The following is an 18,980-nucleotide window of genomic DNA, read 5'->3' as shown; positions in this document are numbered from 1 at the left end:
TGTGTGTATTTACATGCGTAATACTTTTAGAATAGGCATTATTACTGTGAAGGCAGAGTAATTTTGATGTTTCATTACCTTGCTGGGCATTTGGTGGCTTAAATGCATCGAATCATTGCCCTACATTATGAACTACTTAACCTTCAGATGAATCATACAGCACATCCGAGATAAAACTAGGGGAGGAAAGATCATCTACAAGAGAAAAGTGGACAGAGAACTGACCTCAGGAAATCTGGAGTCTGTGTCTGACTCTGCTTTTGAAGTGCTGTGAAATGTTTTGTAAGTCATTTTCAGTTTGTTTGGTTTTGTCTTTGGTTTACTTGATTATAAATTCTCCAGGGAACTTGTTCAGTGAGTTCTAGTTTTGTCTGAGGTTTCTGCTAAAGCATTACTTTTGGCCTCAGCTCTAGCACACTTGCTCTCCAGGAACATAGAGTGCTGCATGAAAGATGGACGCTTGCCAACTTAACTTCATGCTTTTTTGCTTTCAGTAGTGTATCATTTACTGACACAAGAGTAAGAAACCTGCTCTGCTTCAGTTAGGGATTCTGTTATTCCCAATGGCAAAGTGCAAAATATACTCAGAAGACAGATAAATGGATTTTTTTTTTTTTTTGTGACAACTACATGGAACTTGCCTGAAAGAGCATCATCATCTGTCTGCTCTGCAATGAGCTGTGTCAGATCTCATCCATGTTTTCAGTGTTGCACCTGTTAGATGTGAAAGTGAACATAATTCAGACTGGGGAAAAAAATCTAAAAGTTTTCAACAACTGAACACAGAAATAATTGCTATTTTAACTACAGTAGCATCACTTGAGAACTGGAATAAATTGACACAGAGACATAAAAGCTTGAACAAACATACAATTGAAGTGAGCTGCTGTCTCAGAAGACCAAAATCTTCAAAGTAGATCAAACATACAAACAAAAAGACTGTGGGAGCAGATAGGTTTTTATTTTTCTTAGCAATTATCTGAACAACCTGTTGAGGGCAGAGACCTTTCCTGACTTGATAGCAGTGTTATTCCTGCAATCTAAACTCTGCCTAGAGAACATCTGCTTTAGAGATGTTAAAAATGCTTATTTCTTGAAGGGGTTGCAAATGTAGGAGAATCAGAAGCAATGTTGTGAAACCTATGAAACTTGGGAAGCAGTATTTCTGTGGTTCCCCTCTAACCTAACAGCGAAGACAGTGTTTTAAGTAATTAAAAATAATAATAATAAAAAAGGCAAGTGGTTGAGGGTATTACAAAATGCAGCATGGATCCTGAACAAGAATGTGGGCAGTTCATTGCAATATGAATAGTTGAGTAAGTTAAGGCTGAGAGAGTAGACGCACTTCTTTCCCCATAACTTTCTTATGTCAGGCTTACATCAGCTGGATTCAAGTAAAAATAACTTAAAAAAACAAACCCAGCTTATTTCCAGGACAATTAATGGACTGAATCATGGTTGGAATGGACCTGAGCAGTCATCAAGTCATACTTCTGCAAGTGCAAGGCTTTGGGTTCCTGCATTAAAGTATTTTTTTGCCCATTTTGCATTGATGGTCAAGAAAGAATGCGCAAATTCTGATGAGTAAAAGCTAGAAGTAAAATTAGAATTCTATTGAGACAATAAGCAATAATTTTCTTTTACATTTTCCCCCAACATTTTAGATACAGTTAATGAAAGTATTAATAAGTTTTCAGTATCCTGCAGAGCTTTGAAATTAAACTCTTACATTGTTACTGGATTGCATCGCTAACCATATGAAACAGAATATCCTTCCTGTCTTTATTAAGCCTTGGATTTGAAGTTGGAGGTAGGCAGGCTGTCCTTTACAAAAAACCCCACGTATTTGTTTATATTAATCTTTGACGAGAAAGAAATAGCCACACACGTACATTTTTCTGCTTTAGCTTTTCCAGTGTTGATCTTTAGCTCCAAAGCATTATGAAAGAGTTGAAATACTGTTAAAAAAAAATTTAAAAATACAGTTAATAGTTAACTTTGTAGTATAATCAGAGACACCTTGCCTACTTTACAGCATGTAAAAGTGGGCTGTAAAAACATGGACTAAAAATCTTCTTATCATTGGAGCCAAAAAAATACAGATTTTTGGCTGTGACAAGTCAAAGTGCTTTGAAATTCCAGGGACTAAAACAGCTAATTCAAAGTGCTTGTTTGGTTCCCAAATTCAAGAAGTTGTGGCAACTGTAGCAAGGTTTTCATAGGCAGAATGGCAATCTTTAAGGTAGTAGGGTTGTCCTATGCTTTTAAAGCCATATATAATATAAATAATGTGTGGAATCGACATATTTATTATGTTACACTACTTGAAATAACTATTTATTTTGAGAAGATATGGTTTGGTTTGGTTTGAATTTTCATTTTATCACCTTGTTACTGAAATACTCTTGCTTAAGCAAGTAGATCTTACCTTTAGAAGAAATCCTTGATGTTAAGATGCAGGGCTATTTAGGTAAAAAGGTACCGAGCCAAGGGTGAGAATTACAGCAAGGCTTTCAATATCCAGAATTAGAACTTTATCCCACTTCTACTACTGCACTGTTTCTCTTGCACTTTGTGCCCTTTTAACTTTCATAGAATCACAAAGTAGTTTGGGTTGGAAGGGACCTTAAAGATCATCTAGTTCCAACCCCCTGCCATGGGCAGGGACACCTTCCACTAGGCCAAGTTGCTCAAAGCCCCATCCAACCTGGCCTTGAACACTTCTAATGATGGGGCATCCACGACTTCTCTGTTCCAGTGTTTCACTACCGTCACTTTAAAAATTTTCTTCCTTATATCTAGTGTAAATCTACCCTCTTTTAGTTTAAAACTATTAACCCTTGTGCTATCACAACAGGCCCTGCTAAGAAGTTTGTCCTCTTCTTTCTTATAAGCCCCCTTTAAGTACTGAGAGGCCGCAATAAGGTCTCCCCGCAGCCTTCTCTTGTCCAGGCTGAACAACCCCAACTCTCTCAGCCTGTCCTCACAGAAGAGGTGTTCCATCCCTCTGATAATTTCTGTGGCCTCCTCTGGACTTGTTCCAACAGGTCCATATCTTTCCTGTGCTGAGGGCCCCAGAGCTGGATGCAGCACTGCAGGTGGGGTCTCACCAGAGCAGAGTAGAGGGGCATAATCCCAACCCTCGACCTGCTGGCCACACTGCTGGGGATGCAGCCCAGGATACAGTTGGCTTTCTGGGCTGCGAGTGCACGTTGCCCGGTCATGTTGAGTTTCTCATCAATCAACACGCCCAAGTCTTTCTCCTCAGGGCTGGTCTCAATCCATTCTCTGCTCAGCCTGTATTTGTGCTTGGCATTGCCCCAACCCAGCTGCAGGACCTTGCACTTGGCCTTGTAGAGGTTAATGAGGTTTGCATGGGCCCACCTCTCAAGGGCGTCAAGGTCCCTCTGGATGGCATCCCTTCCCTCCAGCATGTTGACTGCACCACACAGCTTGGTGGTGTTGGCAGACTTGCTGAGGGTGCACTCAATTCCACTGTCCATGTCGCTGACAAAGATGTTAAACAGTACCGGTCCCATTACCAACCCCTGAGGAACGCCGCTCGTCACTGATCTCCACCTGGACATCGCGCTGTTGACCACAATTCTTTGAGCGCCTTTTAAGAAGAGATAGTTTGTGTGATCACTGGAAAACAGTGGCTAATTGTGATTAAGGCAGGTCTGGGCAAAGATGATCATAATTTCAGAGCTAACTAACTTTTAAAAAGCTTGCAGCAGAAATTATTTGCCTGAAAAATTGTGGAGTATAAAAACAAATTGAAGGTTTTTTTGTACTTGCAAATAATGTGTAGAGAAGAAACTTTTATAAATCTTGTATTTAAACTTCTCCTACAAAATACAATTCTTTACATAGTGGTGAAAAGAAGGGTTTCTGTTTGGTTTTTGGTTGGCTGGTTTTTTGGAAGCTTTAAGTGAACTGATGTTGCTCTCTGCTGTTCTTAGATGACTGGATAAAAAGTTGACGCTGTGTTAAACTTTTTCTCAGTGTTTTTAGAAATACACGGATAATTTTTAAATCTTGAATCTAATTTCTTTTCAGCAAAAACACCTTGAAATTGAAAGAACTACAAAATGGCTTAAGATGTTGAAAAGCTGGGAAAAATACAAGAATAGTGAAAAGGTAAAGTTATGTTTTTTCATTAGCTGTCACTTCTGAATGAATGTATAACCTTAAATTAGATTGTCTCTGTTTATGAGATCTGAGGAAAAAAAAAAATCACACTAAAAGAAAAAGGCTTTTTATTTTTCAAAATGTAATCATACTTAATAACCTAATAACAATAATCCAACAAAACTGGTGGTCAAATGCAAGGAATTTCTAAGGGCAATGTTGCGTAGGCTCTCTAACATACTCCTAGTAGTAATTGCGAGCTGTACTGAATTGTGCTTGCACTGTGGGATTGGAGCTGGGGTCACACAGCGTACTGTGTTCACGTCTGCAAAACAATCTGTGGAGCAGATGAAGCATCAGACCTGCTTGTCCTGTCTTGCAGAGAGCTAGAAGTTGTATTTGGTTTATGCTTTGAGAATGTGAAGGAAGGAAAAAAGAAAAATCTTTAAAAACTTGAAAAGAGGGGACACCTTTAAATGGGTATAGCTGAATTCTTCAGGAATCATAAATCCCTTTTTAAGGAATCCCCCATTTGAATTAATTTTCAGTTTACTGTTTTTGTTCCTTTGTATGCTAGATATTGTACTGATTAATATTTAAATTTAGTCTTTTGGGTTACTGGTGGATCTATGATTGGGGTTTTTTGTGGTTTTTTTTTTTTTGTTGTTGTTTAGTTTTGTTTGGGGGTTTTTTGCAGCCCAGGTTTATTGAAGAGCCTAGGATATCTTACAGTCATGGGTCAGTGAAAACTGCCTTGAATAACTCTCCAAGGAAACTGATTAGTCATAACGTGAGGCATATAGTTTGATGTTTAAATTATCACGCTTGCCAGCACAGATATCTTAGGATATCCCAAGATACGTGATTGCTTTGTTAAAAGGAGAGATGGACTGAGTAAGTTAGAAGGTATAGGAAACCATTCAGTGCCCCATCCCCCTTGGGAGAAGTCTGATTTTTCTGTGAATAATATGCAACGCAGCATTCATAATCTTCAAGAGAAGTGAATTTTTTTTGATGGTATGAATGTGATCCACTTTTGAATAGACTACTTTATACCTCAATAGGCTTTTTTATTTTGGAATCAGTGCTACATTTCTTGACTTCCCAAAAAATACAAACCCAAACAAACAAAAAAGAGTAAAATTATTTTCTATGTGAAGCCGCATGTAAAGTTTAAGAAAGCGATTTGCCCATTAATAATCTTTAAATAATAGAATCACAGAATCATTTGGTTGGAAAAGACTTTTAAGATCATCGAGTCCAGCTGTACCACAGCTAGAGATGTCTTTTAAATACCTCCAGGGATGGGGACTCAACCACTTCCCTGGGCAGCCCCTTCCAGTGCTTGACAACCCTTTCAGTGAAGAAATTTTTCCTAATGTCCAACCTAAACCTCCCCTGGTGCAACTTGAGGCCGTTTCCCCTCGTCCTATCGCCCATTACCAGGGAGAAGAGGCTGACCCCCACCTGGCTCCCCCCTTCTGTCAGGCAGTTGTAGAGGGCGATAAGATCTCCCCTCAGCCTCCTCTTCTTCAGGCTGAACAACCCTAGTTCCCTCAGCCGCTCCCCATCAGCCTTGGGCTCCAGACTCCTCACCAGCTTTGTTGCCCTTTTCTGGACACACTCCAGTGCCTCAATATCCTTTTTGTAGTGAGGGGCCCAAAACTGACCACAGTATTCAAGGGGCGGTCTCACCAGTGCCAAGTACAGGGGAAGGATGACTCTCCAGGTCCTGCTGGCCACACTATTCCTGATACAAGCCAGGATGCTGTTGGCCTTCTCAGCCACCTGGGCACACTGCTGGCTCATATTCAGTTATCTGCTGACCACTACCCCCAGATCCCTCTCTGCCAAGCAGCTTTCCAGCCACTCTTCCCCACGCCTGTAGCATTGCATGGGGTAATCACTTTTGGGATTTTTAGTTACAGAATTATTTTTATCCGATTCAGAAATAAATAATGGTCTGGGGATAATGACAGAAAGTGGGTTATATTCGGTATGCCATTAAATGCTGAGTGCTTTTACTTGCTTTAAAAGCTAGGTAGGGATTATTCATGTGAATAGTTTGTTTACTGGAATTGTAGTCTTGGTCACCTTGAAATTTTGGAGGAATTTCAGCTGGGAAAAAAACTTTCTGGAGAGGCTATTGTTCCCAATGTTGTGTTCTGGGGAGGTTTTCATAACTATTATTGTGGCCATTTGGTGGATAATGCACATAATATGAGGTTTCCAAATTCAGATTCCCTCTTCTCCTCAATAGTGCTTAAAACTTGCATTTTCTGTTGGGGATTCTGTTTGTATTTTCTGATGCTGATGATCCACCTGTATTTTTTTGAGGACTAGAGGACAACTGTTACACGTCCCAGGTTACTGCCTGGATGACTGGTCTGCAGCATTAGCTTATTCCCTTAGTAACCTTTTGTTTTAGTAAATTATTCTGTACAAAATGGAAAACTTTAAAGGGAGAGACTGAGACCAGAATACTTGTTAGGCTGATGAGCAGGGAACAATTCAAGCAAAGGGAAAAATTTACTCAGCAAGTTCCTTACTCATCATGTCTGCTTACTACCTTTGGTTTCGAGGCTAGCTGCTATGTCTTGCGCTTTGCTTTTGTTAAGAACACCAAAGCCAGTGGTTGATGTTTTTCAGGGTATAACTAAGAAGTTAGCAAATTCATTTTCTTAAAATATGAAGTGCATGCATGAAAAAGTAGTAATTTGTTTCCCAAGTTTTTCTTACAATCCTACTTTCTGTCCTGTTGTCTTCTCTGGAAGGAGAAGCCAGAGGTCGTAACACTTGTGGCTTTGTTTCTATGCTGTGGCGATTGGGTGATTTGAAGATCAAGGATGTTCCCAAGTCAAAGGGACAATAAAGAAACCTGTATAACAGCTACTTTGTTTGCAAAGAGAATGTTAAATATGAACTTTCAGGTAACACAGTAGGTATGTGTTGTCTAAGCAGGAGCGGTCTTCCTCTTTAGCCATCAGCGACGTCAGTCCACGATACACTGATTTAAGTGAATGATCCTCTATTTGCCAGGCATGCAGAAGGTATAGCAGATCAGCTGAGCAGAAGGAGTTTCAGTTCATGTAATGAATTATAGGCTGAACTATAAATAGTGGCAGGAATAATTCAATATGTTCATAAAGGGGATGAACTTTGCTTGAGGCTAGGAAAAATTTTCACCGATTGTTTAACTCTGGTGGAGCATATGAGACTTTAAAAACGAGGGTGTTTTTCCTCATTCTTTCTGGCATCTTATGTGGTAAGTGAACCAGAACATACAGAAGAAAGAATCAGCTGCCTCCTTCTCCCGAGCATGCAGTGGAAAGTCAGACATTATTTTTCACTGCTCTTTATGGAAAGCCAGGCAATGTGCTCAGGTTTGTACGAAACTCAAAAATAAAGACGGCTTTTATCTGAAAGTGTGTTGGAAAAATGCACCAGCTTTCCATGCTCATCTTCTTGAACCATGGAGGCAATAGTTGCAAGAACAATTCCTGACTCTTGCTTTCTGTCTTCACTTGATTGGATAAAGTGGTTAACACTGGAGGAACAAATTGCTAAAGAAAATGAACAGCCTGTATCTTAAAAGACTCACTTCACCAGGCATTCCCATGGTTTCTTTGCAGTCAGTCTGCTCCTGAAATCAGTGTTTAGAAACAGCACTGAAGGGAACACTGCAGCAACAACAGTAATAGCATTGTAGGGTTATAGATGAGACCTGTAGTGATGGCTTGGTTTTGGAACACAGCATACTTGATGCTTGTGTTCTTAAAAAAAGAGCAAGGGAGAGTCAGAGAAGGTGATGTTCCCAGGGATAGAGCAGGTACCTACAAAGTACAGGACTTCAGACAGCCCGTTTGTAATGAGCCTTCATAATACACAGCCGAGAGTGTTTTGGCTTGAAGAAATCTGTTCGTACTGTACACATACTGTAAATGAATCCATATATTTGATTACATTATCCAAAACTGTCATATGCTTAATCTCAAAATACAGTTTTCATTTAATACCCTTGCAGAGCTGCCTATAGGCTGCTTCCTTATTTTTTTCAGTCGTAACTTCACAAGGAGAATTAATGAGAAAACATGAACACACTGATGTGTGTGTGTGCATGTGTGAGATGCTTCAATTTACATCTTCCACTGTTCTTTACTGCAGAAGAATATCTGGAGAGATGGGGGCTCTGGGAACTTCATGCTGTTTTCACATTAGATCTTCTGTGCTTAAACCTACTTTTTTTTTTTAAAAAAAAGGAGGGGGCTGGGGGATGCACAGCAGTAATGTGTTACCTTGAGGAACTGGAAAGAGACGGAAGAGTTGTCACATTGAGACCAGAAATGTGCTGGTGTCTACCATATTTGAGTAATAATTTAGAGGTTATGAACATAATAAAAAGAACCCATGTACAACTCCATAACCGTGTATAAAAGTCCTTGATTCCTATATGATTATTTGGGCATCTTTTCAGTCTTTCTTTCAGTCATCTTTCAGTCTGATTCTTAGAGACACCAGTCTGAAGCGTGTAACTGCCCTTGTGTGTTTCTGTCATTGGTATTTCTCAAAACAAAGCTTTCATCTCCCCATCAGTCATTTCGTATGCAGGAAGTGTCATAGAGCAGCTAAGTCTGTGTTTCAGTGTGGTGGTCTTCTAGCTTACGCTTTTATTTCCTATTTGTATGCTACTGCTTAATAATCCAGGGTACAATCAACCACCACAGATAGTAAATCCTTCCTAGCTTACTATGATCATAACTTTCAGGAAGGATTAAATAAAACTGTTATGTGTTATATTCCCATGTGAGTATTTCCACCAAAGTATTTCTGTCTTTCACTGTCTACCTTCATCTATCTATGATTGAAGTTTCCTAAACTGAGGGGGAAAGGAAGAAGACAAACGGTCAGGGTAGCTGGCAATTTCCAGCCATTCTGGCATTCACACAGAATATAATAATCAAGTCTCCGCTTAGTTTGGAGTCTGAACACGGAGGCTTAATGAAGAACCCTTTTTGCATTCCTGAGATTGTTTTGAATGAGATTGAGCAACTCTTGTATTTGCACTTTTTCTTCCTTTTATGCAAGCCACAGAAGTTGAAGAACCTCTAAAGGCAGCGGCCTTTATAAATATGCTTTCTGTTCATTAGAAATATACTTTCTTGTGAGACTTCAGATTTTAACTCTTATGCTTCTCATCACTGATTCTTTCTGAGGTGGCGGAGTCCCTCTGCTGAGAGAGCTTTATTTTCAAGAAAACCAGTTTTATATCTTGCAGCAGCAAGAATGCCAGTTCCTACTCTTCCGACTAGTGCTGTGTGATAGTGGCCTCATTTCTTGTCCAGGAGCCAGTTGGGTTTATGAGCTGGAGAGACTGGGGCAGGGGAAGGAAGGGGAGGTTTTATGTGTTCCAGGTTTTTTACATGGAAGCCACATTGAATGTTGTTCATTAGTTGAGATGATAGCTAATTTGGAATATTCCAAATTTGAGAGTGTTGGTTTTTTCTTCCTTCTTTGTAAGCTTTTTAATTCATTCTTTATATTCTCTTTTTTTCACAATGGGAAGGTCCAATTTACAGGTCCAGTTTCTTTTTGCATAAGAAGCTCCTTTTGAATTCCTAGGTGGTAGGGCTTCATCTAGTGTCCACTTGTCCTATCTACTTCAGGATCAACAACATTAGTAGTAATTGTAAGAGTTTATGACAACTGTCCTTGGTTGAATATCAGCTTAAAGGTGATACAGAAGTTGAACCTGTGTTTTTATTTAAGTTTGTGTTTATATGGTTATATCTTCCGAGGATGACTTTCTTTTTTCTATGTCCTATGCTGATGGAAATGTCCCAGATTCCATAACACCATTCTTTGAATGATGCATGTTTTCATAAAATAATTATCTGAACTCTGAGTTTATATACTTGTATTTTGTTTTGAGCTACTACTTTAAGAAAGCGTTAATTTTAAAGAATTTGTTGAAGATCAACTCGTTATTTCATCTCCCCAGAAGCAGAAGAAAAAGTAAAGTAACTTGCTGAATTTTCTTATTATTTGAATTAGTAATTTGGAGAGAACAGAAGAGTATATTAGGGTTTTGCAAATATCTAGACGCAACCCAGCATTTCTCAACATATTATTAACCTTATGTTACATAAGGAAATAAAAGACAGCAGAGGGCAGTAGTATGGTATTTGTGGTAAAGATATTCAGGTAGCTAATAGTCAGTTTGCTCATTTATATTTTATTTAATTGTTTGGTGACTGATTATCAGAAATTAATTTTGCTGTGAAGTATGTGTGGATTCCCCCCACCCTGTGCCCCCTGCCCCGAGATGCAGTGCGGCTGTGTTGTTTTCAGAAAACTGCAGAATGGTTGAAGTTGAAAGGGACCTCTGGAGGTCATTTGGTCCAACCCCTGCTCAAGTGGGGCCACCTACAGCCAGTTGCCCTGGACCATGTCCAGACAGCTCTTGAGTATCTCCAAGGATGGAGACTCTGCAGCCTCCCTGGGTAACCTGTGCCAGTGCTCTGTCACCCTCAGTGACAAAGTGTTTCCTGATGTTCAGAGGGAACCTTCTGTATGTCAATTTGTGCCCATTGCCTTTGGTCATGTTACTGGGCAGCACTGAAAAGAGCCTGGCTCCATCTTCTTTGCATCGTCCCTTTAGGTACTTGTGTCCATTGATAAGATCCCCGAGTCTTCTCTTCTCCAGGCTGAACAGTCCCAGCTCTCTCAGCCTTTCCTCACAGCAGAGATGGTCAAGTCCCTTCATCTCTGTAGCCTTTTGGACTCTGTCCAGTATGTCCATGTCTCTCTTGTACTGAGGAACCCAGAACTGGACAGAGTATTCCAGGTGTGGCCTTACCACTGGTGAGGAGAAGGGAAGGATCACCTCCCTCAACCTGCTGGCAATACTTTATCTTACATAACCCAGGATACCATTAGTCTTCTGTGCAGCACGGGCACGTTGCTCGCTCCTGTTCAATTACCCCCAGGTCCTTTTCTGCCAAGCTGCTTTCCTGCTGGGCAGCCCCCAGCATGTACTGGTGCATGGGGTTCCTCCGTGGATGCAGGACTTCGCACCTCTCCTTGTGGAACTCCATGAGGTTCCCATCAGCCTGTTTCTCCAGCCCGTAGAGGTCCCTCTGGGTGGGAGCACAACCCCCTGGTGTATCGGCTACTCCTCAGTTTTCCATTGTATCTAAAATTATTCACACTTGTTTCTGTGTTATCATTTGTGTAATGGAGCCTGTGCCATGAAGGGTTCTGTTCTTGAGTTACATTTCTCTCTCATACGCTGGGCAGACAGTGAAAGTCTTTAGTCTTGTGTTCTGCTGAGTCTCTAGGCAGGATCTTGTAACTACTTGGAATGACTGAGAGCTTTTTTTTCTCTGCCTAAATAAAATAATAGTTGGAACAGTAGAGTCAGCTGGATACAGATCTAAAATGGTTTGCAAGAAGCTCCGAATGTAATTTGAGTTTATTTTGTCAGGTAGCGCAATTATTCTGATCTTAGCTACTGAAAATGTTTGTTTTCCTTCTCTTTTTTTTTTTTTGGCATAATTGCAGTGGGCTGATGACAGTGCTGGTGTCTCTGTCCTTTCTGCTCTTTTTAAAGTTATATTTGCCAACTCAATTTTCAACATTTTCTTTTAAAAGAGCTTCCACAATTCTCTATCTCAGTTTTTACTTACTACTTCAAGGATTCTACTGGTATTTGGCTATTTCAGTCTGGGAAGTGCAGAAGGTGGGAAAACTGTAAATGCCATAGACTCCTCTGAAACTGGTTGTTCTTTTCCTTCAGTTTTATCTCCTGAAAAAACGCAAAACAACCCCACACTTTGGATGATTTGAATTTGTTTTAATTCTATTTTGATAAGAACCTGTTATTACAAAGCCTTATTTCTGGCCTTTGATGTCCATCTGACCTTCTCCCAAAACATTCACCTAGAACAACCAACAGTAGTCTTGAGAATTTATTCTTCAACCGGATTTCTTCATTAATAACCTTATGGTTGTTGGAGACATTGGAAAATGAGTTACAAAATTATAATTAACTAGCAAAAAATGTTTGTTGTCAAGGTACGCTGTTTACTGTACCACGGGTCTGAGGAATACAGCTACATGCCACTGGGGACATATAACACTGCTTCTCTTTTTTTTCTACTTTTTTTCTTTCAAGTTCCCAGAAAAGATTTCACAAATTTGGCTCATTCTGCTTTCCAGACTAATCTCTTCTCAGGATGACTCTGCTGCAATTGGTGATGGTTGGCTTTTAAAAGACTGAATTATCCTCTCTGTCGCAAGCAGTTGTCCTTGTGTCTGGGTTGACACACACTGAAATTCTCTGTGTGAGCTGAAGTCTGGATATACATCTACGGAGAAGGGTGCTTTATAGCACTGTATGTTGTTCTTTATCCTTACAGAAGAAACTGTACTGACATAACTTCTTGCTGCTTTAGCATTCTTAATAATATTAAAGCAGCAAAGTTTTCTTTAAAAAGCACATTTTCTTTGTGGGCAGTTTCCAGGTTTGGTGTTGCATCTTGTACAAGTTTAAAATTTTCATTTGAAAAGGGGACAGGAAAAAAAAGTCGTGACCTTACTTGTGTAAGAGTTATACATTCTAAAATCCAGACACGAATCCTTGCTGGCATTAAAGACACCTTCAGAGATCTGATGTATCCCAAACAGCAGGAGTTTTGCAAATATACTGCAATGAGGGGTTCATTAATCTTCCAGAACTGGAGATGTGAAATATGTGAAAAAGAAAAAAGGATCCTGTCTTTGAGGAGGACATTTCTTTTAAAATATTTCTTAGGTTACAAACATAACTTCTACAAATGTTTCAAGGAAGTGATAGCTTTGTCAATTGAAATTTTTAAAGCCTAACTTCCATTGTAGGTTAAACACAAAGAATAAATGGTTTGGGGAGGGGTTGTGTGTGTTTTGTTCTCTTCTAAATCTAATTGTCTCCCTGTGCCATCATTAAAATAATGGTAAAAACACAACTTCTGAAAGGTTCGTTTTCTTTGTTAGAGTTTTCTTTCTGGTTTTCCTTTTCTTAGACATGTCTTCTGAAAGATGATAACATTTTTTTGTGTGTTTTTAGGATTATTTGGATTCATTTGCTCTGAGGCTTTGCTTATCTTGAGTCTCTCCTGGCTGCGTAAAGCCAAGCCTTTAGACAGCTAGTCCATCTTTCTCTGTTTAGAGGCTCTTTGTGCTCCTAAATGCTGCAGCATAAAGAGATACAAATCAGAAGAGAACTGAGGAAGGCAGTTGTCTGTGCTCCTGATTTTTTTTTTTTCAAATAAGCCCACTAAGAACCAAACCACTGAATGAGAGTGCAAGAGCAGTGACATGTCCGAGGCAAGACTGATAGATACTTTATGTAACGACTCTAGTTGTGCACAGGTACTGAGTTACCCCTTTCTGACCTGTTTCTAATACAAGCTTCCTGTCAGAACAGAATGTGTCAGGAATGGGGAATTTAATTTTCTATTTCACAACTAAAAATTGCATGCAGTGTTGGTATGTTGTTCTGTATTCTTAGAAACAGCAGTTAGAATATCTTTTATACGTTGTTTTTGTGCAAATGTTTTAATCTGCATTTAGTAAAATGATTATTGGTTTAGAAATATGAACTGAAATCTGTTAGCTTTAGAAATGGCACATTCTGTTTTATTTTGTGATCTTGTGTGTGTTTGGTGTGCATAGATACATTTCAGCATGCTGTTGTTTTACTAGAATTCAAAAATATGTTATGCTTTATTTTTGTACTGGTAATTTTTAAAGCTTTGTGATATTGCTGATTGCCTTTCACCATTCCCATTTACAGTCTGTAATTACAGTGAGTTATTTGTGGCTTGTCCTGAAATATTGTGTTGCTAAGAATCTGATTTTTTGGGGTCTAAATGACAAAATTTGGAGTAGTCTTCCCAATATTTGTATGATTGATACAATTTTGATAGGCCTTCCTACATGCCAAAGTCCTAGCTTGTAAGCATCACCTGCACACAGTGATGTTTTGGCCTGTGTGTCCGTTTTGGTCCCTGTTTCTCTGCTGATTCCATCAACAGGGGTCCCGGGTGGCATCACTGGACACTTTCAGTCCCTCAAAAGACACCGGAACACTTTGTCCCCAGCAGGTCTTCCCTTTGCTAGAACAATTGATATAATTGCATTTTTCTCTTTAGCATGTTGTGTATCACTGTTCCTCTTGTTCAGAACATTGTAGATTGTACTGCATTTGTATTTTCTTTTCTTTTTACAGTTTCATAGGAGAATTTATAAAGGAATCCCACTGCAGTTCAGAGGGCAAGTCTGGTCTTTACTACTTGACGTCCCTAAAATGAAAGAAGAAATGAAAGACTTTTATAATGTGAGTTTGTAGATTTTCCACTTAATTAAAAAAAAATCGGGTACTAAGACTACGGGCTTTATTAAGCTTTTGTTGTTATACAGTGTTTAAAAAAAAAAAAGAAGGATTAGAAATTGCATTGAACTCTACTGCTTGTTTTAGCTAGGAAAAAGGCTATGTATTGAAAAGCACTTTTCCAGCTTATTTTTTGGTTCTGCGATTCATGTAATTAATTTGATCTTCTTTCCATTTCTTTTTGCACCCTCAAATACTTGTAAAAGCCCTTCTAAAAGCAAAGCAAAACAAAATAAGAAAAAAAAACCTGTCCTGGTAAGAAGACAGAAACCTCTGAAAGTACAGCTCTTTGAGAAATGTCTATCAAGGAAGCACCTTGTTAGCTGAGTATCAGTAAGAGGGGTTCCAGTATTCTGGAGGGGGTGGAGATTGGTGCCTTAATCTTGTAAAAGCCAGAACAAGGTGGCTATCTTTCTGCCATCTCATCTCCAAGTGGAGCTTAGACATCCCTTACAAAGCGCTGTCTGGTTACTTGATTGTATTCTCAGAGGTGCGCCTGATGATAGGTTGTTAACCCCACAAAATTCTACAGGCATAAATCGACCACTTAAGCATATCTTCTACTTAGACTATAAAGAAAATAGCTATGTCTTTCCCCCCCAGCCCCTATCCTCGCCTTGAGTAGCAGTTAAAGAAAGCAACCTCTGAATTACTGTGGTTATGTTCCTCTAATTTTTTCCCTACTAACTACTTTTTCTGTGGGTGTGAATACAGCTGATGGCCATCAGAGCTAAACTTCAGACCCAGGAATGGAAAGTGAGGTTCATGTGCAGGCTAGTAAGTTAAGCAGAAGGGGAATTAAATCCTTTAAAATTCTGTCTTTTCCTCTCTGTATCTCTCTTTCCTAAATGATTATAGGGGGGGCTTAGCTAACAGAAAGGCAATTTAGTATTGTAGAGCGTTTGAAATTTTCCCCACAGGAATTTAAATGTTCACTGCCTTTGACAGAAGTGATGTCCAGCGTTTCAAGGAAATGCATGGCTTGTTTGATTTTGGCATTTTCTAATAGCCCTTTTTAGGAGCTGAGACTTTGGGTCTGAGTAGACCAGGAGTCGTGTAAGGTCATGAAAGAAGATCAGTGTTGACACTGATGTTATCTGAATTTTGGTGTCTGTGATCTTGCTTTCAAATTATTTATCACTCTTTAGTCTGACAGGCTGCTTTTTCTGATTATTGTATTTTGTTTAACTTTGTAAGTAGGACTAGTGGCAGATCCAAAAGGGATGAAACAGAGTTCATGCTGAATAATGTAGTTGTGGGAAAGAATACTGAGTAAAACTAGAAGCATTTAGAAAGAGGTGAATTCATCTTCAGAGACGATTAATGCCACCTAGTGCTTAGTGCAAAACAAAAAAGGTTTTGTAGTTCAGATATAGAAGTAGAGTTTCTTCCATCGTTATCCTAGCTTCTTTATATGCAAAAAGCTCATTTTACTGCTCTCTGGTTTGCACATTTCCTGAAGTGATATTAACACTCCTCATTACGAGTATCATTTACAAATTGCACACCTTAAAATTAGAAGGGAAATATCCGCATTTGCTGTAGGTCAGACAGCTTCCTTCAGTCGTCTGTGCAGAGTAATTACAGTTCTTAATCTTCTGTTCTTTCCATTTCTCAAACTCTAGGTACCCTTTCTTTTCACTCATGTTAGAGGCTCCCATGATGGCAAGGAGTCAGGGTGCTTCTTTTCCTATATCTCAAAAAATCATAGGCTCTTGGTACTCGTGTTACCTTAAACCCATAAATTTTCGATTCCCTTCTTTTCTCTCTGTCTGGGGGACAAATCATTCCAGACGTTAGTACTTCATACTGAAAGGTGCACCAAGCTGAGATTGTGGTTAGCATTGTGCTGGTTAATGGCTGCTACCAGTTGGTTCATTGATTTACAAGTAATACCTGATATTCCTGAATCTTCTAATTGTATTCAACAGACTGAATGGATCTTACTGTTCCCTGTTAGACCCCTTTATTTTTGTAATTTTGTCTTTAAGCCATTTTGTTTTCTTTCAACCAGAATCAGTAGAGTTCTGCCTTTTGATTATCTGTGGTATTCTCTATAATGTCTACTCAAATGTAATGTTTGAAAATACCATGTTGAATCCAGTTAGAAATGTCTTGCAAGCTCAACTTTTAGGGACAGAAGTGGGAATGAATGAATGAATGTCAAGAGAAAATTATTGTAAGTTCAAAAAATAAGGTGGCAATCTAACCTGTGCAGGCTTCTTAAGTATTCAATTACAAAATTGGATTTAATTATAAAACGTTAAAGCAAGTGCTAAAGTAGAGGTATTCTACAACTAAATTAGATTAGAACAGAAAAACGGAGGAAATGACTATAGAAATGTCCATTATCTATACTTAGATAATAACTGGCAGCTATGTAGCTATTATTTCTACTTAGACGAAAAGGCAGGAAAAGTATGAAAACCACACTAAATCATTTCTCTCCCCAACAAATTGCAAAAAGTAGGTGTGGGTTTAAAAATTCATTATGAGAGCTCTCCACCATTACTTTGGTATCCCGACTGGAGAAGAGCAGGGTTTTGTTTTATTTTGGGGTTGTTTTTTGGGTTGTTTTTGGGATTTGGGTGGTGTGGGGTTTTGGGGTTGTTTTTTTTTTGTCTTACTACCTTCACAATTTAAACTGTTTTTACAGTCCGTTCTGGAGCACTTGCATCTTAGGTTCTTGTTCCCGAGTAGTAAAACTCACTTTCTGTCTTCTTCCAGTGATGTCCCTGCTTGAGAAATGGCAATTAGAAATTTAAACTGTTGAAACATAGCCTTGAATATGGGTAGTGAATGGTGTGCCACAAAAATGTGTAATACGGGATTAGGCTTTTTAAATCTGTACTGTGTGCATGTGCCTGACTCTGTAGAATACATATATGCATATGCATATTTTGGAAGTTAAGATTGTTGTGAGTTGCTATTCTATATTAAGTGTTCTAAATCATGAGATGGCAAATACTTCAGTGTAGGTGTACAGTCAGGCAAGTTTCAGCTATTTCAGCGCTCACAATTTTAAACTTAATTTCTCTTCTTTACTGTTTTCCTAGAAATTGAAGTGTCAAGCACGAGGGTCTTCACCAGATATTAGGCAAATTGATCTTGATGTAAATCGAACCTACAGAGATCATATCATGTTTCGAGACAGATACGGTGTTAAGTAAGTAAATTAAAAGGTTTTGTTTTGTCTTAAAACTAGGTTCCAATATGCCTCAAGCCTCTTTGGCTTATGCAAGAGTATTGAATGTAAGCCCCCAACTTTCAAAGCAGGATTGTCTGTGTGCAATGATGTAATTACCATTACTCAGCAAAACCAGATGGTCACTTCCAACCAACAAGTTTTCCGTCACTACAAGGTGGTCAGTAGCATTCCAAAGAAAACCATTTCTAAACTGTTCTCATCTTATTTCCTATTTAATAAAAAAACCTCTCAGATATTGTAAATACATAAGCATAGGAATTCCAAGCTAATACATTAGTTATAGATTTATTACCCAATCATTTTATTTAACTGTGTATTTTCAAAAACAAAATAACTTTTTGCATCTCTAATAACTTAATCTTTCCAGAGATTTTTGCCTTCCTTTGGATTTTATATTCCTCTTTTCCTAGTATCTAATTCAGAACCAAATAAAACAGTGTTTTAGATGTGAGCATTTAATTATTTACAAATGTAGGCCTTAATGCTTTTGGATTTCTTCAAAATGTGTTTTGTTTTGTTTTTTTCACTGTCATTGGAAGAGGAATATTAGGCAGCTGTCATCTTTAAAAATGCTTCATAGTGAAATAAGTGGCGATACAAACATCAGCATTGTTGCTAGCTTGCAGCATCAGCACCCTGCTGAGATGAAGAGGGTTTTTTTTTCCCTTCTGTGACTGTATTAGTTCAGTTTTTAATCTCCTTTTCTTTCCAAGGCAGATTCTACGGTAGTCTGCTATTTTCAAAAAAGCAATACTCAAAAGAGCTGTGGACTTTTATGTGATAATAAAACAAACATTTTCTTATATTATTATTCTAGGTATTTTGTGCACAAATTCTAAATATGAGGAAACTCTCTGATGGCTGCAACCCAGGATGGAGTACAAAGCAAAAATTCCCAAGCTGAGAGCTATTCTGTGTAGTCACTGTAGTTTAGATATATTTGCTCAGTGCTATCTACACTTGAGCGGACGTGCCTCGCCCCTCAATGGTACTGACACAGTGCCATGCAAAAATGGCTGTGTTGCTGTCGGGCCTCAGTTAGCTTTCGCGCACACATTTTAGGTGCTAGCAGAAGCTTGCTACCCCATCAGTTCAGGGTTAACACAAGCAGAGCCAGCTCCAGTCCCTGAGCATGCCCTCGGAGTCCACAGGAAAGCCTTTGGCTGCATAAAGCAATTTCACACTTGGAATAGATCTTGGAATTACTGTACA

At 38.9% G+C, this 18,980-nt stretch overlaps 1 protein-coding gene across 4 annotated transcripts in view; it reads left to right on the top strand.

The window, feature by feature from the left end:
- The window catches only part of USP6NL (USP6 N-terminal like), a 130,116-nt gene that overhangs the window by 77,488 nt on the left and 33,648 nt on the right, over positions 1 to 18,980 (top strand). For 3 of the 4 annotated variants that reach the window (XR_004841288.1, XM_035889158.1, XM_035889157.1), the window contains exons 5-7: positions 4,060 to 4,140; positions 14,399 to 14,506; positions 17,617 to 17,726. Coding sequence is in view for 3 of the 4 variants with exons in the window: in XM_035889158.1 (XP_035745051.1) it covers positions 4,060 to 4,140; positions 14,399 to 14,506; positions 17,617 to 17,726 (299 nt within the window). In the remaining variant the exon portion in view is untranslated. The remainder of the gene's footprint in view (positions 1 to 4,059; positions 4,141 to 14,398; positions 14,507 to 17,616; positions 17,727 to 18,980) is intronic. The other variant, XM_035889159.1, reaches the window with a different exon arrangement.

Source organism: Egretta garzetta, unplaced genomic scaffold (assembly GCF_000687185.1).
Source record: "Egretta garzetta isolate BGI_Z169 unplaced genomic scaffold, ASM68718v1 scaffold291, whole genome shotgun sequence".
NCBI lineage: Eukaryota > Metazoa > Chordata > Aves > Pelecaniformes > Ardeidae > Egretta > Egretta garzetta.
This window is presented reverse-complemented; position numbering and strand designations above follow the sequence as displayed.